A 24,391-nucleotide genomic window follows, 5' to 3' on the forward strand; every position below is an offset into this window, starting at 1 on the left:
TTTTCACGCAAATTCTTCTGCTAGTTGGGGTTTAGTCCAAATCTGCATCCTTTCCTTCAAGGCTCAGGGGTCCAAGATTATCTTCTGTGTCTGTATTTATTGGTTTCCCTTTTCTTTGTTGAAGAGGGTCTGTGCAATCCTTCTGCCTAGTCCGCCATCTTGCCCCGCCTCCTATTTATTCTTAAATCATGAATATATAGTCAATTTGTGACAAAAGAATATACTGTGAAGAAGGTCACTCTCCTCCCCCTCTCTCCCCTAGCTCTCCTCTTCAAAGGCAGTTCTTATTCCCAGTTCCTTGTATATCATTTTAAAGATAACCGTGCAAAACCAAGTACTTTCTACTACTGCCCTCCTTAAACATAAAGTGAGAGTCACGTTGTTCTAAACCTTTTCTCATGTGTTGTGTATTGGATATCATTTTACATCCATGTATACTGTACAGAACTGCCTCATTCTTTGTAATCGTAAGTCTAAGCCTCACTTCTTCTGCCATGCCCTTACTGAGCGACCTTTAGCCATTACCAGGCTTTTCCTGTGTTACAGACAGGACCTCAATGACTCTTCATATGTAGCTCACTGTGTTCCTGTGCAGGTCTGTGGTTGTAGCCGGAATTTTAAAAGAAGCACGGTAGACTCCCGACGCTGATGTTGCCCTCTGCGTCCTCGTCACTCCCGTGACTTCTGTGATTCCCCGAGCCCTTGCTCAGTGCCTGGCACACAGGGGCCCTCAGCTACTGTGGAGTGGACAGAGTTCTCCCACCGTGAATTGCCCGCCATTCCCCTGGCCCCCGCCCTCTGTGCCCCCTCTTCCAGTCTTGTAGTCTTAACTCCTGCTCATTGCATGCCAGAAACTCGTACCTAGATGTTTCAGCGACATGCCACGAAGGCCTGTCTGACAACTCCATCAGTCTCCCCTGACCCTGTCTCACTTCCTGGCCTTCTGGTTTAGTTGAAGTTGCCAACCAAAGCTGAAACTGCCATGACCTTCACCTCTTCCCTCCTTTGATCCCAGCATTTACTCATCAACGTTTGCCAGTTCTGCCCTTTCTGCCTTATCTGATCAGCAGACTTTAACTGAGAGCCTGGTCAGTGCTTGGCCCTAAACTAGGGGCTGAGGGGAGACCCAAAGGCACGGGAGCCAGAGAGGTCTGGCTGTGCCACCCCAGCGGCCGTGGTTTCAGCCTCCCTGAGGGTCGACAGGATTGCCGCTTGATAATCTAGCCTCTGTAGCACTGCCCGGCGTCTTCTAATAAGATAGTTTTGATCGTGTCCCTTCTCTAGTCAGAAACCTCACTGTCTTCCCCTGTCCCTTAAACACCATCCTACTCGAACTTGTCATTTGGGGTATCCAGATGCCACCCGTTTTTCCAACTTGATCTGATTTTCAGGGCTTCCCTTAACAGGCTCTGTGCCAGGGGTTTCCAAGTTTTCCTTTAGTGATAGAACTCTTTCCTGGAGATAAACTTGTGGCTGCTCCTGTAGTCACTGAACTGCTGCTTTGGTTGTAAGCAACTGAAACCGCTCTCGTTAACTTAGGCTAAAATGGGAAATCTATAGACAGTCTGCTGGGGCAGGGCCATCCATGAAGTTGCTGAAAGGCCTAGGGAAGGGAGGACCCCGTCAGCTTGAGGACTTGGTGACAAGGGATCATAGACCTTTCCTCAAGGCCCTGATTCGGCCCCAGCAAACCTCAGACTGGGAGCCTGACTCAGCCAAGTTTCAAATTCTTGGGCAAGTGATCTGATTGTTCCCACTTTATGGTGTGTCTCACTCTGGAACCCTCGGTTAGGGCTGGGGGACCGGGCCCTGGAGCTGAGACTTGGCCTGAGGGAGATGAGCCTGTGTCTGGGACTGCTCCCAGAGGAAGGCAATCCTTTGGAAGCCTGGCAGCAGTACCTAACACGATGACCAGCTCTGCCATCTTGGAGTCATTTGCACTTTTTTCACTGCCGTTTCCTCTTCCCCAACTGCAGCACCTGTTGAAGTTCTGCATGTCTGTCAGGTTCCACTCAGAAGTCACCTTCTCCAGGAAGTTCTCTCTGATCTCTTCTGGTGGTGTTCATACTGGGTTAGCACTATCTGATGTGACACTTTTTATATACTGCTGGATTTGATTTGCTGAAATTTTTGTTAAGAGTTTTACATTGGTCTATAAACTTGCAGTTCCTTTGTTTGGTTTTATTATCAGGGTAATTAATGCTCACCTTATGGAATGAATGAATTTAATTTCCTGGAGTAGTTTTTGTAGAATTGGTATTATTTCTTCCTTAAATGAGACTCTGATTCTTGTAGAATTCCCTAGTGAAGCCATCTGGGCATGGAGTTTTATTCGAGGAAGGTTTTAACTTTATTTATTTAATAGGGCTATTTGGGCTGTTTCTTCTTGATTGAGCTTTGGTAGATTGTCTTTTAAGGGATTTGTCATTTGATCTAAATAGTTGAATTTGTTGTCATACACTTGATCATAGTCCTATATTATCCTTTTAATTGTAGACTATGTAATGATATCCTCTCTCTAATTCCTGGAATTGATAATTTACATCTTCATTTTTTTTCCTGCTCTGTTTCCCTAGAGGAGTATCAGTTTTATTGATATCCTCAAAGAACTTGCTTTTGGTTTTATTGATTTTTCCCTGTTGTTGTATTTTCCATTTCTTCTGTTCTTTCTTTCTTTCTGCTTACCCTGAGTTTAATTTGCTATCCTCTTCTACTTATTTTATTTTTTCAAATTAACATATAATAAAATTTACGTTTTTGCTGTACAGTTCTATGAATTTTAATACATGTGTGGATTTATTTGTAAGCAACACTGTAAGCATCATACATTAATTTCTGTTGTCTGAAAAACTCCCTTATGCTATTCCTTTGCAATCACATCCTCCCCCTACCAATCATGATTTTTAAATCCTTCTTTTTTAAGATTTTAATGCTACAGATTTCCCTCTAAGCACTGCTTTAACTGTGTCCAGTAAGTCTTGATATGCATGGTTTTATTTTAATTTTATTTAAAATATAATTTCCTTTCTGTTTTTTTTTTTTTTTTTCTTGGCCCATGGACTATTTAGAAGTATGTTATTTAACTTCCAAATAGTTGATATTTTCCAGATACCTTTCTTGTATTGATTTCCAATTTAATTTTTTTGTGTGTGGTCAAAGAACTTACTTTGTGTGATTTAATCCTTTCAAATTTGTTGTGGCTTCATTTATAGCCCAGAATGTGGTTTATCTCGGTAAATGTTCCATGTGCATTTGGAAAGAATGTTCATTCTGCTTTTGGGTGGAGTGTTCTGTAAATGTCAACTAGATCAGGTTGGTTGTGAGTGGTACTCAAGTCTTCTATATCCTTACTGATTTTTTTGTCAGTGTGCTCTATTGAAATCTTCATCTCTGTTGTCTTTTTTTTTTCCTTTAGTTTTTTCTGTTTTTGCTTCATGTACTTTGAAGCTCTGTTTTTATTAGGATTGTTCTGTATTCCTGAAAATTTGACCTCTTTATCATTATGACTGAGCCCCTTTATTCCTGGTAATATTCCTTGTGCTGAAATTCTCTTTTTCTGATGTTAGTGTAGCCATTCCAGCTTTTGCTGAATCAGTGCTATCGTGGTAGATCTTTTCCTGTGCTATTAGCCTAGACACACATGGGTCCCCGTGAGTCAGAGTTACGCAGCAGCAGCTGGTGGTGGTGTCTGTATTTAAAGTGGGTTTCTTATAGATCACGTATGGTTGAGTCTTGCTTTTATTACTTCAGTGTGACACTACCTGCCTTTTAATTAATTAGTGTTTTCAGACCATTTATAGTAGAGTGATTATCAGTATAGTTGAGTTTAAATCTGCTGTCTTGCTATTAATGTTTTTTCATTTGTTCCATTTTCCTTCTTTCCTGTCTTCTTTTGATCACTTAACTGTTTTTCATTATTCTAGCTTATGTTCTTTATTGGCTTGTTAGCTATATACCTCTTTGTTTCCTTTTTTTGGGGGTGGTGGTTCTGGGGTTTTCAGTGTGCGTACACGTGCGCATGTGAGTGTGTGTATACTGTAACTAATACACACTAACACACACACACACGTGGACATCTTTGACAGATGAGGATCTGTATTTCTTTTTCTCTTGGATAAATAGGGATGGAGTGACTGAACCATATGGTAGGTGTATGTTTAACTTTCCAAAGAACTACTAGACTTCTTTGCAGAGTGACTGCATAATTTCACATTCCCACCACCCATGTATGAGAATTCCAGTTTCTTCACACCCTCACCAACACTCAGTATGGCCAGCTTTTTCATTTTAGCCATTCTAATGAATAAAGAAGAGCAAAGAATTGATGCATTTGAATTGTGGTGTTGGTGAAGAATATTGGAAATACCATGGGCTGCCAGAAGAACAAACAAACCTTGGAACAGGTACAGCCAGGGTGCTCCTTGGAAACGAGGATGGCCAGACTTTGTCTCTTGTGCGTTGGTCATGTTACCAGATGAGACCAGTCCCTGGAGAAAGATGTTATGTTGGTAAAGTAGAGTGTTAGCAAAAAAAAAAAAAAAAAGGAAGACCCTCCACCAGATGGATTGACACAGTGGCTGCAAGGATGGGCGCAAGCATAGCAAGGATTGTGAGGACAAGGCAGCACCTGGCAGTGTTTTGTTCTGTGGTACATAAGGTCACTATGAGATGGAACCGACTCGATGGCACCTAACAACAACAATAAGTATTTGATTTTAATTTGCATTTGCCTCACAACTGATGATGTTGAACATCTTTTCACATACTTAATTTACCACCTGCATAACGTCTTTGGTGATGTGTCTGTTCAAATCATTTGCCTATTTTGTGTTTTCTTCTTGACTTCTAAGAGTTCTTTATATACCCTCTGCTCACTTACTGACATGATTAGGTTCCAAAGACTAGGTTATGTGAACGTTGACATTATATGAAAATAGAGGATGACCACATAAGATCACAAAACGGAGGATGACTGCACCATTACATGACTGCCAGATTACATCATTATGTAATTGTCAAAGCACTTAGAGTCACGGCCCAGCCAAGGTGGCGTGTAACCTTAACCATCACAGCCAGCATTTCTCTCACCTCACACCTTGGCATTCATTACTGCCAGATGTATGTCATTAATGCTTAAAATAGACAGTGGATTTATTACTATTGTTGTAAATACAAAATATTGGGTAATGAGATAGTAAGTGAGGAGTAAGTATATACCCTGACTACAAGTCCTTTGTCAGGTACATGTTTTGCAGAGATCTTGTCCAAGTCTGGCTTGTCTTTTTATTCTCCTAACAGTGTCTTCTGAGGTTGCAGGTCTTTTTGAGTTGGTGACACTTTCCTGGCCCTTTTTCATACCCTCCTTCCTCTGCACGTTTTCTCTCCTGTCTGGACCACCAGGCCTTGGAGGCAGAGCCAGGTCTTTCCTGGTATTCCCGTAGTGCCCTGCTCTCAGCCAGCACCAGCCAACCTTTGCTGACTGACTGACCCTCAGCTGACGAGCAGCTCCCCAAGTGTGCCCTCTCCCTGCAGCCTTTGCTGTCTGGGATGTAGAGATGCTGGCTCTGTCACAAGGAGAGTGGTCCTCTAGAGGGACAAGGGGTGCCACGGGCACATTGCATCTTCCAAATAGTTGCTTTCCGGACTTCCTCCCTGGAGCCCGCCCCATTGTTTTTGTTCCAGGGAAGTCAGGGGATTGTGGCTTGCACATGGGTGGTGAATGCTCCATTGTCCAGTGATGTGGCCTGGAGAGATGACCTCCAGATCCTGCCTATGGGGCCCACCTTTCTTTCTTAGGGATTTTTCTTAAAAGAACGGACCTGTGTATTCAAGGGAATTTAATTCCTCTATGCCATTTGCTTATTGATTCTTTCACCCTTCCAACAAATATTCTGAAGCCCCTTCTAGAAGCCAGGCACTGTGGTTAATACTGAGAATACAGTGGAGAACACATAGGGTCCCTATTGTCAGGGAGCCTACTTTCTGTTAGAGGAGATAGTGAACGAGTAAGCAGATTTGTTGTTGTTGTTGTTGTTATGTGCCATCGAGTCGGCGATAATTCAAGGATAATTCCATGTAGCGAGAAGTGCTGCCATGGTGAAGATGAAACCAGGAGAGCTGAGGACAGAGGAGGCGTCGCGGGCCTGGGCTGTCAGGAGACACTTGAAGAACGAAAAGGAACCAGCCTGTGAAGATTGGGGGAGAAAACGCGCCACATCAGGGTAACATTAAGCACAAAGGCAGAAACAAGCCTAGGGGGTGGTGGAGGCCAGGGGGTGGGTGTCAATACACCTTTCGGGAACTTACAGACTGTGATAGGCACAGAGGGAGCGTTCCGATGCCATGGGAAGCTTTGAACGTTTGTCAAGCAGGAAAGTATCATCCAATCCACATGGCTGACACGTGTTTGCCTTCTTTTGAGGTGGCCATCTGCTTTGGTTGAAACCACCTTTGGTTCCAGAAGAGCATGACCAGGTAGATCCTGGCCAGTTGACTGCTCAGTAACTCGTTTGTTCATTTATTCAACAGCCGCACGTGGGGCACTGGCTGTGTGCCAGGCGGCATGCTTGGCTTGGGTTCTGCAGTCTCCAGGCTGGCCAAAACCCCTGCCCACGAGAGCACGCAGGTAGCAGTCAAACAGCGGGGAAAATATGCCCTGAGGACACCTGGGCTGAAGAAAAAGTGGTCAGAGGGTTGAAAGGGTTCCTGGCAGAGGCCATGAGAGCTTGGGAGGCATTGCAGGATTGCTGTCATTCATTGGGATGGGTAGGTAGGCAGGCCATGTGCCCACGGTGGGCAGGTGATCTGAGAGCAGGCAGGCAGCCATAACTGTCATCTGCATCCTGAGCATGGCCTTGGGGCTCATAGAATAAGAAGGAGCCAGCTCTGCAAAGAACTGGGGTCACAGTACTCCAGGCAAAGGGAACAGCATGTGCAAAGTCCCTGAGGTGGTAAAGAGCTTACAGGTTGAGGAGCAGAAAACAGGCCAAGGTGAAACTGGCCAGGCAGCCAGGGACCAGATAGTGAAGGATTTTGAAGGCCATGAAAAGGAATTTAGATTTTATTTCAAGTGTACTGGGAAACCACTGATGGATTTTTTAAGTAGGAGAGTGACATGATCAGATGGAAGTTTTTAAAGAAAAAAGTTTGAAAGGCTGTTGGGTGAAGAGCAGATTAACGGGGGCCGGGGGCGCCGAGCCACAAGAGGGGAAGCTGGGAGGCCTGTTGGGAAGGTGCTGCGCTCATTCTGCGAGAGATCACGTGGACTGGCTCGGGCTGTTGGCTCTATGATAGAGAAAACTGGAAGGATTTAGGATCTGCTTCAAAACCTGAGCCACGACATGCTGATGGATGGTATTGGGGCGGCAAGGGAGTGAAAGAAGAGTGTCAAGGCTGCCTCCTGGTTCCTGCTTGAGTGACCGTGTGGCACCATTTGCTGGGATGGGAAGACAAGGAGGGGAGCAGGGTTGGGGGCTTCTGCTTGATTGGGATGGGAGGGGGCATGAGGGAGGAGGCTGGGTGAAGGCCAGAGGTCCAGCTCCTACCACTGTGTGGTGCACTGCCATTTCCAGAAGCAACAATCACAGTTCTGGAGAGGAAGCAGGAGAGCTCAGGTTTGGCTACTAGGGGGCCCCCAGGGGAAGCTGTTTAGTAGGGGAGCTGTCACTTGGTTTATGTTCCAGTGCTAGCCAGTGGGCACAGGTCTACATTTGGTGGTTTTTGATTTCTTTCTTTTTTGCCGGGTAGCAGGTTGGCTTGCTATACTTAACCCTGAGCCTCTCTTTTCCTTACCCCTAAACAGGCCCCCTAATGAGATGGCCTGTTTCTGATAGATTTTTCATCATGAGACAGTTTAACATAAAAGCAATGTTAATACAAACCAAATGTTAGCTCAGGCTTTCCAGTAAATCATAATAGATTAGATGCTGCCCTGAGATGAACGTACCACAGTGGAGAAGGCTGGATGGTTGGAGAGAACGCGCTCGCTGTGATTCAATTGGGCGGCATAATGAATTTGGGTTCCTATCTGTAATAGAAAAAGCAGGCGCTCTCCTTTGTCAAGTCTGCCCAGTCCTGTCTGCCCCCCGCCCCCGCCCCGGTCCTACGACTACTACCCCTCTGTTCCTCATTGTTTCTTCAAGAGGAATGTTGGCCTTTTTGTTTTGCTGAGAAGTTACTGGAACATGGATGAGAGGTATGGGAAAGGTTGAAAAGTAATAGGATAAAGGGCAGCTCTCACCATGCCAAGAACTGCCAAAACATCGCCTTGGCTCTCTCTCTGCTGACACATAGTCAGAACTGGAAGGAAGTACATTGGAAATCAGCCCAACATCTGGTTAGCTTTCGAAATTGTTGGTCTATAGTTACCCAAACCTGGCAAGGCTTGCATGACTGCACCCAAGGACACCTTATGTGGTCAAAAGAGAAAAACACACTTTGAATGTTACTCACCCGCGGCTGTCACAGCCTGTCGGGTGAGGTTTATCGCTCCCATTCTTTGTATGTGGCTTTGGTCTGAGCCTTTGTCATCTCTACCCTGAATGGAGGAAGAACCCAGAGCTTGGAGAGGAAGCTTGGGAACTGCTTACTGATATCATCAGGCCTCACCCTCCCTTCTACTGTGGATTCTCTGAATTAGTTAGTTGGGACTTGGGCTCTACCCCCACCCCCACCCGGTGGCTGTGGGCTGGCTGTTGGGTGGAAGCGCTGGAATGGGTGGGAGACCCATTCTGACTCACCTGATCCTGATGGGAAGGGAGCGAGGGAGGGAGTCTGCAGTCTGCTGCAAGTCTGAGAGTGCTAGTGAGTCTTCCTGGCCATGCAGAGTGCATCAGAGTTCCCGTGGAGTTTGTCCATCACCAGGCACTTAGGGATCAAAGTAAATGGGACAATTTATTATCCACAGTGTTTATTTCAACCAGAGGGAAAATGCTTAGCAGAGAAACTCTCTTGGGTTTGTAACGAAAGCTGCCTTTCTTGACTAAGGACCTCGTGTGTGTGTGTGTGCGTGTGTGCGTGTGTGCGCACACACACACACACACATACGTGCTTTTTATCTTTCCCATGCATATCCCTGTCATACTGCGACAGGACTATCAGCTACCATTTTGTTTCAGTCGGAGGTTCAAATCCAGATCAAATGCTTCTCCACAAAGGGAGTGCCTTCTTCGTGGTCATGGGGACAAGTGGATGTCAGGCTCACAGAAAACAAAAAGTAGAATAAGATGCTTTTTCACTTGTCTGTGATTAGACCTCCTGTGTACAAGCAAAGACCAGCGGTTCTGTGGTGTTCCTTTCCAGCCTTCTGTGAGTGGGGTGGGGGCTGGGTTGTTCTGCCTGGCCTTCACACGACAGCGTCTGTTCTCTGTGTGTGTCCCCAGTTCAGATATATGCCCCGATTGTGAGTTTAACATCTGATTCTTCTCCCCGCCTTTCATTTGTAGTGAGCCAAAATCAATCAAAACTTGTTGAAGCCTTTTAAAATTAGTTAATGAAACAGACATTTACAGAGCTGTGTCTTTGCCAGAGAACTGCGAGGTAATGTGGTACAGGGGTGGGGGTAGGTGGAGGGAGAGAGGAGGACAAGCAAGCGTCCGGGCTGCAGCCTGGCGAGCCCAGGACTCTGGGGGCTGGGCAGTCGCAGCTGCGCTCGCCCGGGCTCCCCTGCTCTGGGTTACCTCGGGCGGCTGTGTGACCGCTTTGAGCCTCAGTTTCTTCATTTATAAGATGAGAAAAATGCTTTCACAGAATGTATAGCTTAAGTGGAGTGTTCTGGCTCACGTTGTTGTTGTTATTATGTGCTATCAAGTTGGCGCCGACTCACAGCGACCCTGTGTATAACAGGGTCCTTGCTGTACCTGAGCCCATCGTTGCAGCCACGTGTCAATCCATCTCATTGAGGGCCTTCCCCTTTTTCGTTTACCCTCCACCTTACCAAGCACGACATCCTTCTCCAGGGATTAGGTCCTTCTGACAACATGACCAAAGCAAATGAGACAAAGTCTGGCCATTTTCTCCTCCAAGGAGCATTCTGGTGGCACTTCCTCCGGGGCAGATTGTTAGTTCTTCTGGCAGTCCACGGTACTTTCAGTATTCTTCACCAGCACCACAACTCACAATGAAGGAAGTTGAGCCAATGGTTCTGGCTCATGGATACAGTTTATTCTGTGCTTACTTTGTAAAGGAAATGGTTAGACACCCAGCTGCTAATGCATCTGGGAGACAAGGCCTGGCAACCTGCTCTCGTAAAGATCACAGCCTTGGCAACCATGTGGGCCACTTGTACTCGGTCTTGAGGCTTTCTGTGAGTCAGAATGCACCCAACTGCACCAGACAACAGCCTGTGAAAGAATCCTTAGTTCCTGCTGGATTCTCCCCTCTCTACCCCCAGAGGTACCCTGTCCTTATCCAAAGAGGCTTAGTTTGTTGTGCTGTTGTTGGTTGTTTGTTTTGAGTGGGTAAGGTATCTGGCTGCTATGGAGAAGGTCAAACTCACCAGTTGCTCTGTGGGAGGAAGATGAGACAATCTACTTCCATAAAGATTTATAGCCTTGGAAACCCAATGGGGGTTGCTGTGAGTAGGAATCTTGGTACTGTGCTAAATGATAAAGCCTGCTTGAGAATTACTTGGCGGTCACTCAAGTGCTCTCTAAGGCTGGGGGACTGAGGAATGTCTGCAGCTTTTGAATTACTGTCCGGGCCTTGCAAGCCAAGGGCCAGGACAGTTCAGAAGAGCAGAGGGGAGGTCAGAGGCCAAGGTGGGAGGGAGGGACGGGAGAGGGGCTGAATCTCCTAGCCCAGAAGGAACTTAGGGGAAAGAAGAGGGGAGATTTCCAAGGTTTGCCATATGTTGTACGGAATCCCATCTATCCTCTGTCTTCCCGTGGCTGTTGCAAAGTCCACCTTGGGTGAACGCATCACGGCATCAAGTCCATTTTGGGGGAAGTGCCAGAAGATTGGGATCGCCTCCAGTGGGTCTGAAGGAATGGAGGCTTCCCACATCAGGCAGGAGTACAGCCAGAACACATGAGCTCGGCAGCTGCCTCTCGGTGGGTCCCTGCCACTTGCATGGGTCCGGGCATCTGAGTCTTGCCTGCCCCTCCTCTGACTTTTTGTCTCACTGCATCCTCCCCAGTCCCTTCCCTGGCCCTCCTTGTCTACCTCAAGGCAGCTTCCTGCCTGTCCTTCAGAATCCACCCTGAGCAGCTAGTCCCTGAGAGGGGCCTAGGCACCAGCCATGCCGGCCCCCTTGTTACATGCTGTCTGGTCTGTTTGGACTCATGGCAGCCCAATGTGACAGAGTAGAACCGCCTCCTAAGGTTTCCAAGGCTGAAGTCTTCACAGAAGCAGATCTCCTGGTTTTCTCCAGCAGAGCTGCTGGTGGGTTCAAACCATCAGCCTTTCAGTTGGCACCCAAGAGCATAGCCATTGCACCATCAGGGCTCCTTTCGGGCCCCCATAGGCCCTCCTCTAACTTGATTTTGGCTTTTGTTAGGTTGATTTATCTTTTTGCCTTTTCATTCCTTCTTTTTGTGACACACATGATGCAGAAATACATAAATGTTCAAAGAAAAGTTCCCATCTGCATAGTGAGGGCATCTAAGGCTGATTGAACCATGGCCATGCCCTGGGGCAAGGAGTTGTCATACTCCTTCCCAGGTTTTACAGGTGAAGAGATTAAGGTTCAGAGGGGTTAAGTCACAACCCCAAATTCTCCCTGTACCCACCCCAGGCTCTCCTTCCTCCTGCACCCGGCAGCTGGCTTTCTGTCCCTTCACCCCAGCTGTAGCCTGGAAGGCCTCTCTGGAAGAGAAAGAGCCTGATGGGGAGCACAGAGGAGGCTGTGGAGGTGGTGGCTGTGGTCGGCACGAGAGGGTGGTCATGTGGCGCGCTGCTCGACTTTGTCACCTCATTTGGACACTCATCTTGTGGATGCTGCTCCCGTTTCCCTAGCCACCTTCTCCTCAGCATCCGACCTACCTTTAGAATCGTCCTGGTTCTCCCTGGGCCTCCTGTTGCTCTGTGCCCTTGGGGAAGGGACTTGCCTTCTCCCAGCCTCCATCTCCTCCCTGCAGGAGGGCCTTGGACCGGGGAGTCTGGTCCTGCCCAGCTCTTGAGGGTCTCAGTCTTGTGGGCCTCTCCCTTCGTAGAAGGCAGAGCACCAGTTGAAGAAGGATCACCTCAAAGTGTTTCTTCTTCCTGTTGCAAGACGACTTTGCCACAAATTCTTCATTTTGGTCAAATTCTAAGAAAGGAGAGTAATAAGAGAGACAGAGCGGACCTTTTCATGGAAATTAAAGAAATGGTCAAGTTGGCGTCTTCCCTGGGTTTGGTGGGCACCAGCACGTCCCAGAGAAAGCAGCATTGCTCTCTCCTGTCCTGTCAGAAGCCGAGGGACGGTCTTCACATCACGAAGGTGGGTGATGGCCCAGGGAGGCACAGGAGCCTTTCCCCAGAACCTCTGAATGCAGTTTGCAAAGGGCCAGGAAGGAGAGGACAGAGCCACTAGGAAGGCATTGACATCTCCGGAAAAGCAGCTGTCTCAGAGCTCCACTGGATGTCCCGTTGTTGGGTGCCATCCAGTCATAGTGACCCCATGTACCACAAACCCAAACACTGCCTGGGCCTGCGCCGTCCTCACCATCCTTGCTGTGTTTGAGCCTGTTGATGCAGTCGCTGTGTCAGTTCATTTCCTTGTGGGTCTTTGTCTTTTCTGCTGACCTTCTCCTTTTCCAAGCACAATGTTCTTCTCCAGGGACTGGTCCCTCCTGTCCAAAGTCCCTGCGATGAAGTCTTACCATCCTCACTTCTAAGGAGCATTCTGGCTGTATCTCTTCCAAGACAGATCTGTTTGTTCTTCCAGCAGTCCACGGCACAGTGAGTGTTCTCTGCCAGCACCATCATTCAAGGACATCAATTCTTCCTCAGTCTTGCTTATTCATTGTCCAGCTTTCACATGCATGTGAGGCGATTGAAAATACCATGGCTTGAGTCAGGTGCACCCGAGTCCTCAAGGTGACAACTTTGCTCTTTAACACTTTAAAGAAGTCTTTTGGAGCATATTGGCCCAGTGCAGTATGATGTCTGATTTCTTGATTGCTGCTTCCATGGGCATTGATTGTGAGTCCAAGTAAAGTGAAATCCTAGACAACTTCAATCTTTTCTCCATGTATCATGATGTTTCACACTAGTCCAGTTGTGAGAATTTTTGTGCTCTTCATGTTGAGGTATAATCCGTACTGAAGGCTGTAATCTTTGTTCTTCATCAGTTAGTGCTTCAAGTCATCTTCGCTTTCAGCAAGCAAAGTTGTATCATCTGCGTATCTCAGGTCATTAACAAACGTTTCTCCAATCCTAATGCTGCGTTCTTCTTCATATAGTCCAGCTTCTTGGATTATTTGCTCAGGATGAGTATGGTGAAAAGACACAACCCTGACACTCTCCTTCTGTGATTTTAAACCACACAGTGTCCCCTTGTTATATCCGAATGACTGCTTCTTTGTCTATATACAGTTTCTGCATGAGCGCAATTAAGTGTTCTGGAGGTGCTACTTACCATTTAATAAACCAGAACACTTCAGAGTTAGACTACTTCGGAATTTGATATTTAGCATCAAAATGGGATAGCAAATCCACAAATTAAATTTTCATTGCAATCGCACTTTTTAGAGGAAGCAATGTTTGTGGTTTGTGAGAGAGAGAGAGAGAGAGAAGGCACTGCTCAACACAGCCCTTAGGCTGTCCCTCACTGGTGTCAACTCCTTGGCATGGCTTCACCTCTCAGTTGCAGCTGGAAGGAATTCAATAAAGCAAGATATATTGTTATGGTTTATTACGTCAGGGTGTGGGGGAGTTACTTAGAATCCAGACAATCAGCTCTTCAGTGCTCCCCTCGGCTGTTTTGTCAAGGTTCTAAATGAAGCGTCAGCTGGTACTCAAAGGGCCGTATTTCAAGAGTTCCCAGAAGTGCCACCTTCCCCCTCTTTTGGAGAATAACAGGAAAAGACGTGCTTCTAGCACAAACAATACATTTGGTTCTCCAAGCTTGGATCAAGCGAAGTATTTGTTTCTACAAATGTATTTTTCAAGAGCCACGTTAGAAGCAAGGATAAGCATTTGGAACTCACTGTACATGAGGCCTGGGCCACTCTAGTAGCCCTGCCAGGTCGCCTGTCCCCTCAGCTCCCAGCATTGTTCACAGTGCCCACTCCTTTCCTTTCCCATCCATTTCTCCCCCATATTATCTTTTGTCTTTAAAATGCTGTTAGTTGAGTTTTCACTGGAGATACAGGATTTCTTTGCCACCTGGTGACATACCTGTTTTCCAGGTTTCAGTGCATTTGCATCTCTTCCCCACTTTCACCTGTGATGAAGGTTGAGCTTCGCCTAGTTCTGCTAAGGCCATACCCTCAGCGTCTGTCTCCCTGCATGGTTGTTGACTGGCCGGCCTACCTCTTTGAGCTTGGTGTTATGAGCTTGAGCATGTAGTTGAGGGATGTGGCTTTCTCTGTGTCTGGTCTCTGTTTCTTAGGTCTTTGTTTCCCTAAGTGTGCCATGTGTCTGTTACAGGGGTGGCCTTAGGTGGCACACAGACCTAGCACAAAATGGCCGGGAAGTAACTACTCCCTGAACCTTGTGCCTTTTCCATTCCCTTTCTGCTCCTTCTGATAGTGTCACAGTTAGGGGTCTGTCTGTCTTCAGTGCCTTGTAAGTATTTGCCAGACTCCTGTTTTTACCCAAGACAGACAAGGCCTCAGGCACTTCACCACCGTCTTTGGCTAGAAGGTTAGAACATTGTTTGATTTTCGTTTTCTTTTTCTAATTACTGTCAATTTTACAGCAATGTTGATTTCCCATTTACAAGTCGTGATAGAAAATGTACTTTTAAGACATATACTTAAATTCACTTCCCATAACACAGTGAGGTAAGTTATAGTACAGGCAGTTATGGAAGGAGTCACAAAGAACTTAGGGCTAAGCGGAGGAGACCTTGCTCCAAGGGGTCCTTTAACATGATGACATCTCAGTAAGTCAGCTCTGCTGACATCTTGATCCTTTCTTCGTTCCAGGCATGGATCCAGAAAAATTAGAGAGAATCCAGCTCCCGGTGCCAAATGCGGTTGAGAAGACCACCTACAACCATCTCCTGGCTGAGAGACTCATCAGAATAATGAACAACGCTGCCCAGCCAGGTGCCTGGGGGAGTGTGGGCTGTTTACAGGGCTGGTGGGGTCAGAGGGACCAGCCTACCGACTGGCCACCAAGACAGTGGGGTCTGGGCCTGACCCTTCTGAGAATCTGGGCGGTTCTGACCTACTCCCTCTGCCTCAGGTACTGCCATGTGGTACCAGGTCCTCTGCCACCAAGATCCTCCCCTGTAGCCCATGTGTCCCCTTCTCTTGGTTTTCTTCTCCTTCCATGCCAACTCTTTTGTCCCTTTTGCTGACATCTGCCACCCTCCTCTCTGGATGGCCCAAGGCCATATGAGAATGACCAGGCTGAGAGTTGGAGCGAGGGCAGGGCTGGATCGAGATGAGACGGCCCTGGTGTTTGGCACTCTCCAGTCTGGTTCAGAGGTTTTGGCCAACCCCTATCTGCAACCTGTGGGAAGGGCTAGGAAGAGCAGACAGTATGATTTAGCACCATGCTTCTCAACTAGGGGTGATCTTGTCCCTTGGGGACATTTTTGGTCATCACCGTAGGAGAGGGAGGTTCTGTTGACATCTGGTGGGTAGAGGGAAGGGCTGCTGCCAGACATCCTACAGTACGTAGAACAGGCCACCACAACAGAGGATTGTCTGGCCCTAAGTGTCAAGGGACTTGTTTTGATTTAATTTAGCTTCATCTTGAACTTGCATATGAGCAACTGATGGTCTATTCCACAATCGGCCCCGGCCTTCTTCTGAGTATATTGAGCTTCTCCATCATCTCTTACCATGGATGTAGTCAATTTGATCCCTGTGTATCCTATGTGGAATATGGGGTATGCATTCTAAATGTATACATATGTCTGTACATATACATACATATATGGGAATTATATTGTTGAAAAGGGAATTTGCAATGAATAGATTGCTGCTCTTGCCAAATTCTATTCTGTGATCTCATGAGTTATTTCTGTCACCAAGGCTGTATTTTCCAACTATTGATCTTTCTGCTTTGTTTCTAACCTTTGCATTCCAATCAAAAGCATCTTGATTGCATGTTCGATCAATTTCAGACTGTAGAAATTCGTAAAAACTTCAATTTCTTCATCTTTGACATTAGTGGTTGGTGTGTAAATTTGAATGATATTCATATTCACTGGTCTTCCTTGTAGGAGTATATATATTATCCTGTCACTGACAACGTTGTCCTTCAGGGGGGATATTGAAATGTTCTTTGTGATGATGAATATGATGCTATTCTTCATCACTTTGCCCTTCCCAGCATAGTAGACCATATGATTATCCAATTCCAAATGGCCAATACCCGTCCATTTCAGCTCACTAATGCTAGCATATTGATCTTCAGGAGTTCAATTTCAACAGATTTTTAATTTTCCTACATTCATATTTTGTACATTTCACATTCTTATTATTAATGGATGTTTGCAGCTGTTTCTTCTCATTTTGAGTCATACCACACCAGTAAATGAAGATCCCAAAAGCTTTACTCCATCTGCATCATTAAGGTTGGCTCTGCTCTGAGGAGGCAGCTCTTCCTCAGTTGTGTTTTGAGTGCCTTCCGACCTGAGGGGCTCATCTTCTGGCACTGTATTTGGCAGTGTTCCACTGCTGTTCATAAGGTTTCCACTGGCCAGTTTTTTTTTTTTTTTAAATTGTGATTTGAGTGAAAATTTACAGAGCAAATTCACTTTCCGTATAGCAGTTCATATACACTTTGTCTCATGACAGTGACCACAATTTACCACAATGCAGCAGCTCCCCTCCCACTTCCTCCCGACAGTAACCTCTTCCCTGTGTCCATCCCTCCATGCACGGGCCAGTGTTTTCAGAAGTAGATTGCCAGATCCTTCTTCCAAGTCTGTCTTAGTCTGGAAGCTCTACTGAAACCTGTCTACCATGGGGGACCCTGCTGGCATTTGAAATACCAGTGGTACAGCTTTAAGCAACATATAAGGAAGGCCCAGTACATCAAACTGACAAGTTCAAGTTGAAGCTAAAGGAAATTAAAACATGTCCATGAGAGCCAAATTATGACCTTGAGTATATCCCACCAGCATTTAATGACCACTTCCAAAATAGATTTCACATATTGAACATTAATGACCGGAGACCAGACCCATTGTGGGATGACATCAGGGGCATTATATATGAATAAATCATTAAAAAGTCAGGAAAAAAGAAACACCAGAATGGATGTCAGAAGAGACTCAAACTTGCTCTTCAACATAGAGTAGTTAAAGCAAATGGAAGAAATGATGAAGTAAAAGAGCTGAACAGAGGACTCCCAAGGGCTTCTTGAGAAGACAAAGTATTACAATAAAATGTGCAAAGACTTAGAGTTAGAAAACCAAAAGGGAAGAACACACTTAGTATTTGTCAAGCTGAAAGAACTAAAGAAAAATTTCAAGCTTCAAGTTGCAATATTCAACAGTTCTAAGGGTAAAATATTGAACAGTGCAGGAAGCATCAAAGGAAGATGGAAGGAATATACAGACTCACTGTACCAAAAAGAATTGATCAATGTTCAGTCATTTCAGGAGGTAGCATATGAACAAGAACCAATGGTATTGAAACAGGAAGTCCAAGCTGCACTGAGGGTACTGGCAAAAAACCAGGCTCCAGGAATTGATGGAGTATCAATTGAGATGTTTCAACAAATGAATACAACACTGGAAGCAGTCACTCACCTATGCCAAGAAATTTGGGAGATAACTACCTGGTCAACTCTCTGGAAGAGATCCATATTTGTGGCCACTCCAAAGAAGGATGATCCAACAGAATGCAGAAGTTATCAAACAATGTGATTAATATCACATGCAAGTAAGATTATGCAGATCATTCAAAAACAGATGCAGTACTACATCAACAGGGAATTGCCAGAAATTCAAGCTGGATTCAGAAGAGGACATAGAATGATGGACATCATTGCTGATATCAGATGGATCTTCATTGAAAGCAGAGAATACCAAGAAGATGTTTACCTATGTTTTATTGACTATACAGAGGCATTCAACTGTGTGGATCTTAACAAATTATGGATAACATTGCAAAGAATGGGAATTCCAGAACACTTAATTGTGCTGCTGAGGAACCTATACATAGACCAAGAGGCAGTCATTTGAACAGAACAAGGGGATACTACATGGTTTAAAATGAGGAAAAGTGTGCATCAGTGTTGTATCCTTTCAGCATACTTATTTAATCTGTATGATGAGCAAATAATCCAAAGAGTTGGACTATATAAAGAACACAACATCAGGATTAAAGGAAGACTCATTAACAACCTGTGATATGCAAATGACATAACCTTGCTCGCTGAAAGGGAAGAAGACTTGAAGAACTTTTTTTTTTTTTAATTGTGATTTGGGTGAAAATTTACAGAGCAAATTCACTTTCCATACAGCAGTTCACATTCACTTTGTCTCATGACATTGACTACAATTTACCCCAATGCAGCAGCTCCCCTCCCACTTTCTCTGATTGTTACCTCTTCCCTGTGTCCATCCCTCCATGCACTCCTGCCCACTGAGCTGTCTCCCTGTGTATAAACAGACCTTCTTTCTCCCATGATTGTTCTCTCCAAGGAGTGTATCTACCTCAGGTAAATGTTCAACTTACATACCTGTCTTTTGTTTGGCTGGAAGCCACAGGTGTGGGTTCACTTCCACACCTGAAGGGCAGCTGGGGGCCATAGTCTCAGTGGTTCCACCAGGCTCTATCAGACCAGCAAACGTGGTCCCCTTCCCACCCCCACCCCCAAATGATTTTGAGTTTTGTTCCACATTGTTCTCCCTCTCTACCCAGGATCTCCTACATAGATCTACCTCCCAGTGGTTGACAGTGGTAGCCAGGCACCATCTAGTTCTTCTGGTCTCATAGTCATATAGGCTGCAGATCGCATGGTGTTCCAATCACTAGGACTAATTGTTTCCATGAATCTTTGGTTTTCTTCATTCTCCTTTGCTTTGGATGAGGAGAGACCCATCGTTGCATCTAAATGGCTGCTTGCAAGCTTTTTTTTTTTTTTCAGGATTTGGGTGAAGATTTACAGAGTAAATTCACTTTTCATACAGCAGTTCACATATACTTTGTCTCATGTCATTGACCAAAATTTACAATGCAGCAGCTCCCCTCCCACTTCCTCCCCATAGTTACCTCCTCCCAGTGTCCATCCCTTCATACTCTTCTGCACCCTGAGCTATCTCCCTGTGCATAAGCAGCCCTTCCTTTTCCCATGATTGTTCTCTCCAGGGCGTGTGTCTACTTGAGGTAAATGTTTAACTCACATGCCTGTACTTTGTTTGGCTGGAAACCACAGGTGTGGGTTCAATTCCAGACCTGAAAGGCAGCTAGGGGCCATAGTCTCAGTGGTTCCACCAGGCTCTATTGGACCAGCAAACCTGATCCCCACCTTCTTTTTTTTTTTTGCTTGCAAGCTTTTAAGATCTCAGTCGCTACTTGCCAAAGTAGGAGGTGAAACAATGTTTTATGTAGTATGTTATGCCAATTGAGCTTGATGTCCCCTGTGACTATGGTTCCAAGCCCACCGGTTCAACTACTCAGTCCCTCTGAGTAGCTGGCTGTGACCAAAAAGTGACTACAACCTTGTCTCTTGTCAGTTCTACTATGCACCTGGGAATTCTTACAGGACATACAAATACACTTGTAGGGCCATTGTCTGCCAACCCTATACGTGGTTGAAGAACTTTCTGATGAAGATCAAAGACTACAGCTTTTAGTATAGACTATACCTCAACATAAAGAAAACAAAAATCCTGACCAGTGGACTAATAAACAACATCATGATAAGTGGAGAAATGACTGAAGTTGTCAAGGATTTCATTTTACTTGGATCCACAATCAATGCCCATGGAAGCAGCAGTCCAGAAATAAAGTGATATACTACACTGGGCAAATATGCTGCAAAAGATCTCTTTTGAGTGTTAAAAAGCAACGTTTTCACATTGAGGACTGTGGTGAGCCTGACCCCCAAGCCATGTTACTGACCAAAGGAAAAATGATACCTTTGAATTATGGTGTTGGTGAAGAATATTGAATGTGGTATGCTCCTTGGAAACAAGGAGGGCAACGCTCCGTCTCATGTACTTTGGACATGTTGGTAGGAGGGACCAGTCCCTGGAGGAGGACATCATGCTTGGTAAAGCGGAAGGGCAATGAAAAAGAAGAAGACTCTCAATGAGCTGGATTGACACCATGGCTCCCATGATGGGCTCGGGCGCAGCATTGATTGTGAGGATGATATAGGACTGGGCAGTGTTTTGTGATGTTGTGCATAGTGTCACTATCAGTTGGAACTGACTCAGTGGCATCTACCAGCAACAAGAACAGCAAATGTCAGTGGTGCTCAAGTTGAGAAATCCTGATCTCAAGGTGAATTCTCTACAGTGAGGGCATGGTCAGGAGCCTGGACAAGGCACTGGGCTGGCAGAGGAGAGGACCACGAGCTGCACCAGTAGGAACATCCAAGGCTTGGGCCCAGGTCTCAGGATAAGTGCAGGATGGGGTTTATGAGGCTGTGACTGGAGAGAATGTCAGAGAAGGAACATGCGGGTTCCAGTAGTGGCCAGAGCAGAGGGTGACTGTGCTATGGACCAAGTGGAGAGTCCTGGAGATGACGACAGTGCGTCAGGTCAGTAGCCTCAAGGGCATCAGCAGGCATTTGAGTATTTATTCATCTGACACATGTTTATTGAGTGCCTTCTGTATGCCAGGAACTGCGTATGAGTGACGTGGGGACAGGGCTGTGTGGGACAGGCATGGTTCTTGCCCTCTAGGAGCCTGAGCCAATGGTCTGTGAAGTCCCAGAGTTGTGGAGTTGCATGCAGAAGTCAAGAGCTCAGAGGAGGTCAGGGCTGAAGCTGACACTGGGCGGAGTGGGCCTGGGCATGAGAGGGGAGTCTCGGACTGTGCCAGGGTGCTCTGTATTTCCTGGTGGCCTTCAGGCGCAGCCAGAAAAGGAGCCCAAGGGAAGACCCACTAGGAAGAAGAGTGATGGGAGAAAGGGGTGGAGGCTGCAAGGGAACTCTGTGCTTCTGCTGAGAGGTGTAGGCAGGTATGTGTGTGAGGGGAGCACATCCCTGAGGGTGTGGCTGAGGGGGGTTGGGACAGGAGCCCTGTGGACCATGTGTGGCCCACGGATGGAGAAGCAGTGTGGCACAAAGGTCCCACGCCGGCTCATGATGGCTGATTAGAGATAGCCCAGACACCTAAAGGGAAGAGGTTCAGCGGGATGTCTGGCAGCTGTGTGCAGGAGCCAGGGACTGGCGGCCCAGCCCATTGCTTCCCCTTGGGAGATGTGCCAGTGTGTGTGTGTGGGTGGGTGGGGGGCGCTGTGTAGAGGGAAGAATCCACCGGAAAATCATGTCTCACTTCCCTGTAGGCAACAGGAGGGGTGTTGGAGGAAAATGTGGTGGCAGAGTTTCCTGGCCGGCCCAGCAGTGGGGGTGGTTTGAGGGACAGGCAGGAGTGAGGCTACAAAGACACTCAGAGGAGCATGCATGGATGGTGCAGCAGGGAGTTAGTTAATGCTGGGGTGGGGTGGGGAAAGTGGGTACGGCTGGAGAGAGAATTCAGCTTAGGCCCACTACCTTTTCCCATGGGAGCCTCTGGGGTCTGTACCATGCTTGAGACGACAAATTTTATAGAGTTTACTCCTTTTTAAGTGAATGGACTCTCGCCTCATCTGTCCCCTCCTGGTCCAAGGCATTAACAAAATGGCAGGCCGGGAAGTGCGTGGTGGTGTATCTGCCTTGGAGTTCATTGCAGTGGCCTGGAGATGGCCTCCTATTGTATCCCCTTCTTCAGCAAGGGGGCGCTCCCCAGACATAAGCTGTTGAGACGTGTGGAAGCAAGGCATTGGAAGAGTTGTCCTTAAGTCAGGCAGTCACAGATGCTTCTGTAAGAGGTGCCAGACGTGGTGGGTCTTAGCATCTGGAATCTCTGCATCTACCCCGGTCCAGCTCAGAGACCTCACCAAGACGCTTCTTTTGCCTAAACCACAGCAGTCCTCAAGGGAACATGTATTAAGCACCCTGCACATGCACAGCTCACAGTAGGATCACAGACGTCTTGGTCAGAACTTGGTTGCAGTTGATAATCTTCACAACACAACGCAAATAATAAACACGTACAACTGTTGACTCGTGCCATTGAAAATCCCATTGGTTCTGGCTTCAGGCACAGTTGCATCCTGGGGCTCAAACATTGTTTTCCAGACTCTTTGTCTTTGGCCTCTGTGGTCTTCTGGGTGGGTCGGGTAACTGCCAGCAGCTCCAGCCATCCCTCTTCTCTGTCTGGCCTTCTATACAAGGGACACTTAGGTTCCTTAGGTTCAGCAGTTTGATTGGACAGCAGGGCCTGAAGGTCTTCTTGCAAAGCATTTCATGACAGACTAAAGCCGCTGGCCAGAGTGGCACAGTGCCCAATGTGGACTGTGATGCCTATGTTGCTCAGGGCCACCACCAGCCATGTCCTCACCAGCCCAGCACAAGGGTAGACTCTCTTGCCCAGTGTTTCCAGCAAATTGTGGAATGAGCCTCCCTTGCCCATCCCCTGCCCAGTGACTGTGAGCAGGGAAATGGAACACCCTGGCTGCCCTGGGCTGGGGACGCAGTTAGCTCCCCCCCAAATCACATGACCAAGTGGAGCCAGTGGTTCTCTAGAGGGAAGTGGGGGTGCTTTCCCTGAAGAAGGGGAAAGAAGAGTGGACAACAACAACAAAAAAACATATAACAAACCACACATAGCCACTTTGCAGGCCTTTGCTTATAATTTCCAGTTGCCATCAAGTAAATTCCAACTCTTGGTGACGCCACGTGTATCAGAGTAGAACTGAGTTCCATAGAGTTTCTGACTTTCCAGAAATAGGGTGCCAGGCCCTTCTTCTGAGGCATCTCTGGGTGTGCACAAATGTCCAGTCCTTCAGTTAGCAGCTAAGGGTGTTAGCAGTTTGCTCCACCCAAGGAGTCAGTTATGATCGCTTACTCTTTTGTCTCCCCTTCCCCTGATGGAAGGGCAGAGGCAGTTTCGATGGGGGCCTTGAATTGCAATTGACTGGGGAGGAGGTGGCATGTAGGGGCTCCCTCTGTGTCCCTACTAGATACAGGGGACTTGAGCAGTGGTTAGCCAAGAGACTCCAGAAGGGTGCTTAGAAGGCCTGGCCTCAGGCTGACCACAGTGTGCTTTGCAGATGGGAGGATCCGGTTGGCAACACTGGAGCTGAGTTGTCTGCTCTTGAAGCAGCAAGTCCTGACCAGCGGCAACTGCATCATCAAGGACGTGCACCTGGCCTGCCTGGAGGTGAGGCCTCTCCTCCCCGCTTCCCTGTGTGCTGGCCGGGATTGGTGCAGAAGGGTGGGAGGCCACTGCGAATGGCTGGAGTCCCCTGTCTGTGGCATGCACAGCACCAGCCAGATGGAGCAGAGCCTGGTGTCTGTTCCAACCCCCTTTTTCAAATGGGAACTTCCTGCAGCTGAGAATTGCTTGAAGAGGCCACTTCCTTATTGTGTTTTATGATTTCTGTTACAGTTATTTGGCCTCTGTATTTGACCTTGGGGTTTTTTGTTTGTTTGTTTTACAAAATAACATATGGATACACACATACCTTTGTCAAGTTTTCAATAGCTTTTTTTGTTTTCCCCCTCATTTCCATGTTTAGTTGGGAAAATTTAGAAAAAAGAGAGCCATGCAGTGGCAACTACAGTTAACACTTGTGTGGGTCTTTGTGTGTGTGTGTACACTCACACCACTGAACTTTTATTTTATAAAGATGGAGTGGTAATGGCCATGTTTGTAACCCATTGTTCCCCACTTGACTCTGTATTAACCACTCTCCATGCTATTAAGTTGAATTGCTTGTCCTTTGCCCACTTTATGTTCAGGTCACTCTCTCCATCTCTCTCTGTGAGACCCATTTTACATAGGGAGGGGACTAGCCCAGCGTCTGTTTTATTTCTACTCGGACTTTAGACTTAGCAGTTTCCTAGGCTCACTGGCCTCCACAAGACTGGCCTACTTCACGCCTTTCTCCTCTTTTTAACAGGGTGCGAGAGAAGAAAGTGTTCACCTGGTACGACATTTTTATAAGGTAGGTTGGCAGAGCATGGTTGTACGTCTTGTAAAAACAGGATATTGGTGTCTAGGCCTGTACACGTTGAGGTCACAGGGCTTGAGTTATTTTTTTATTGGGTAAAAATGCTCAGTTT

General features: G+C 46.7%; 1 protein-coding gene across 1 annotated transcript in view; it reads left to right on the forward strand.

Moving 5' to 3' along the window:
- The window catches only part of CLEC16A (C-type lectin domain containing 16A), a 278,156-nt gene that overhangs the window by 99,436 nt on the left and 154,329 nt on the right, over window positions 1–24,391 (forward strand). Inside the window, exons 14-16 of the mRNA XM_007939731.2 lie at window positions 15,069–15,191; window positions 23,377–23,486; window positions 24,229–24,273. Coding sequence (XP_007937922.1) covers window positions 15,069–15,191; window positions 23,377–23,486; window positions 24,229–24,273 — 278 coding nt within the window. The remainder of the gene's footprint in view (window positions 1–15,068; window positions 15,192–23,376; window positions 23,487–24,228; window positions 24,274–24,391) is intronic.

The sequence above is a fragment of the Orycteropus afer genome, unplaced genomic scaffold (assembly GCF_000298275.1).
Source record: "Orycteropus afer afer isolate SDZICR_OR568_19922 unplaced genomic scaffold, OryAfe1.0 scaffold00061, whole genome shotgun sequence".
NCBI classification, from domain to species: Eukaryota; Metazoa; Chordata; class Mammalia; order Tubulidentata; family Orycteropodidae; genus Orycteropus; species Orycteropus afer.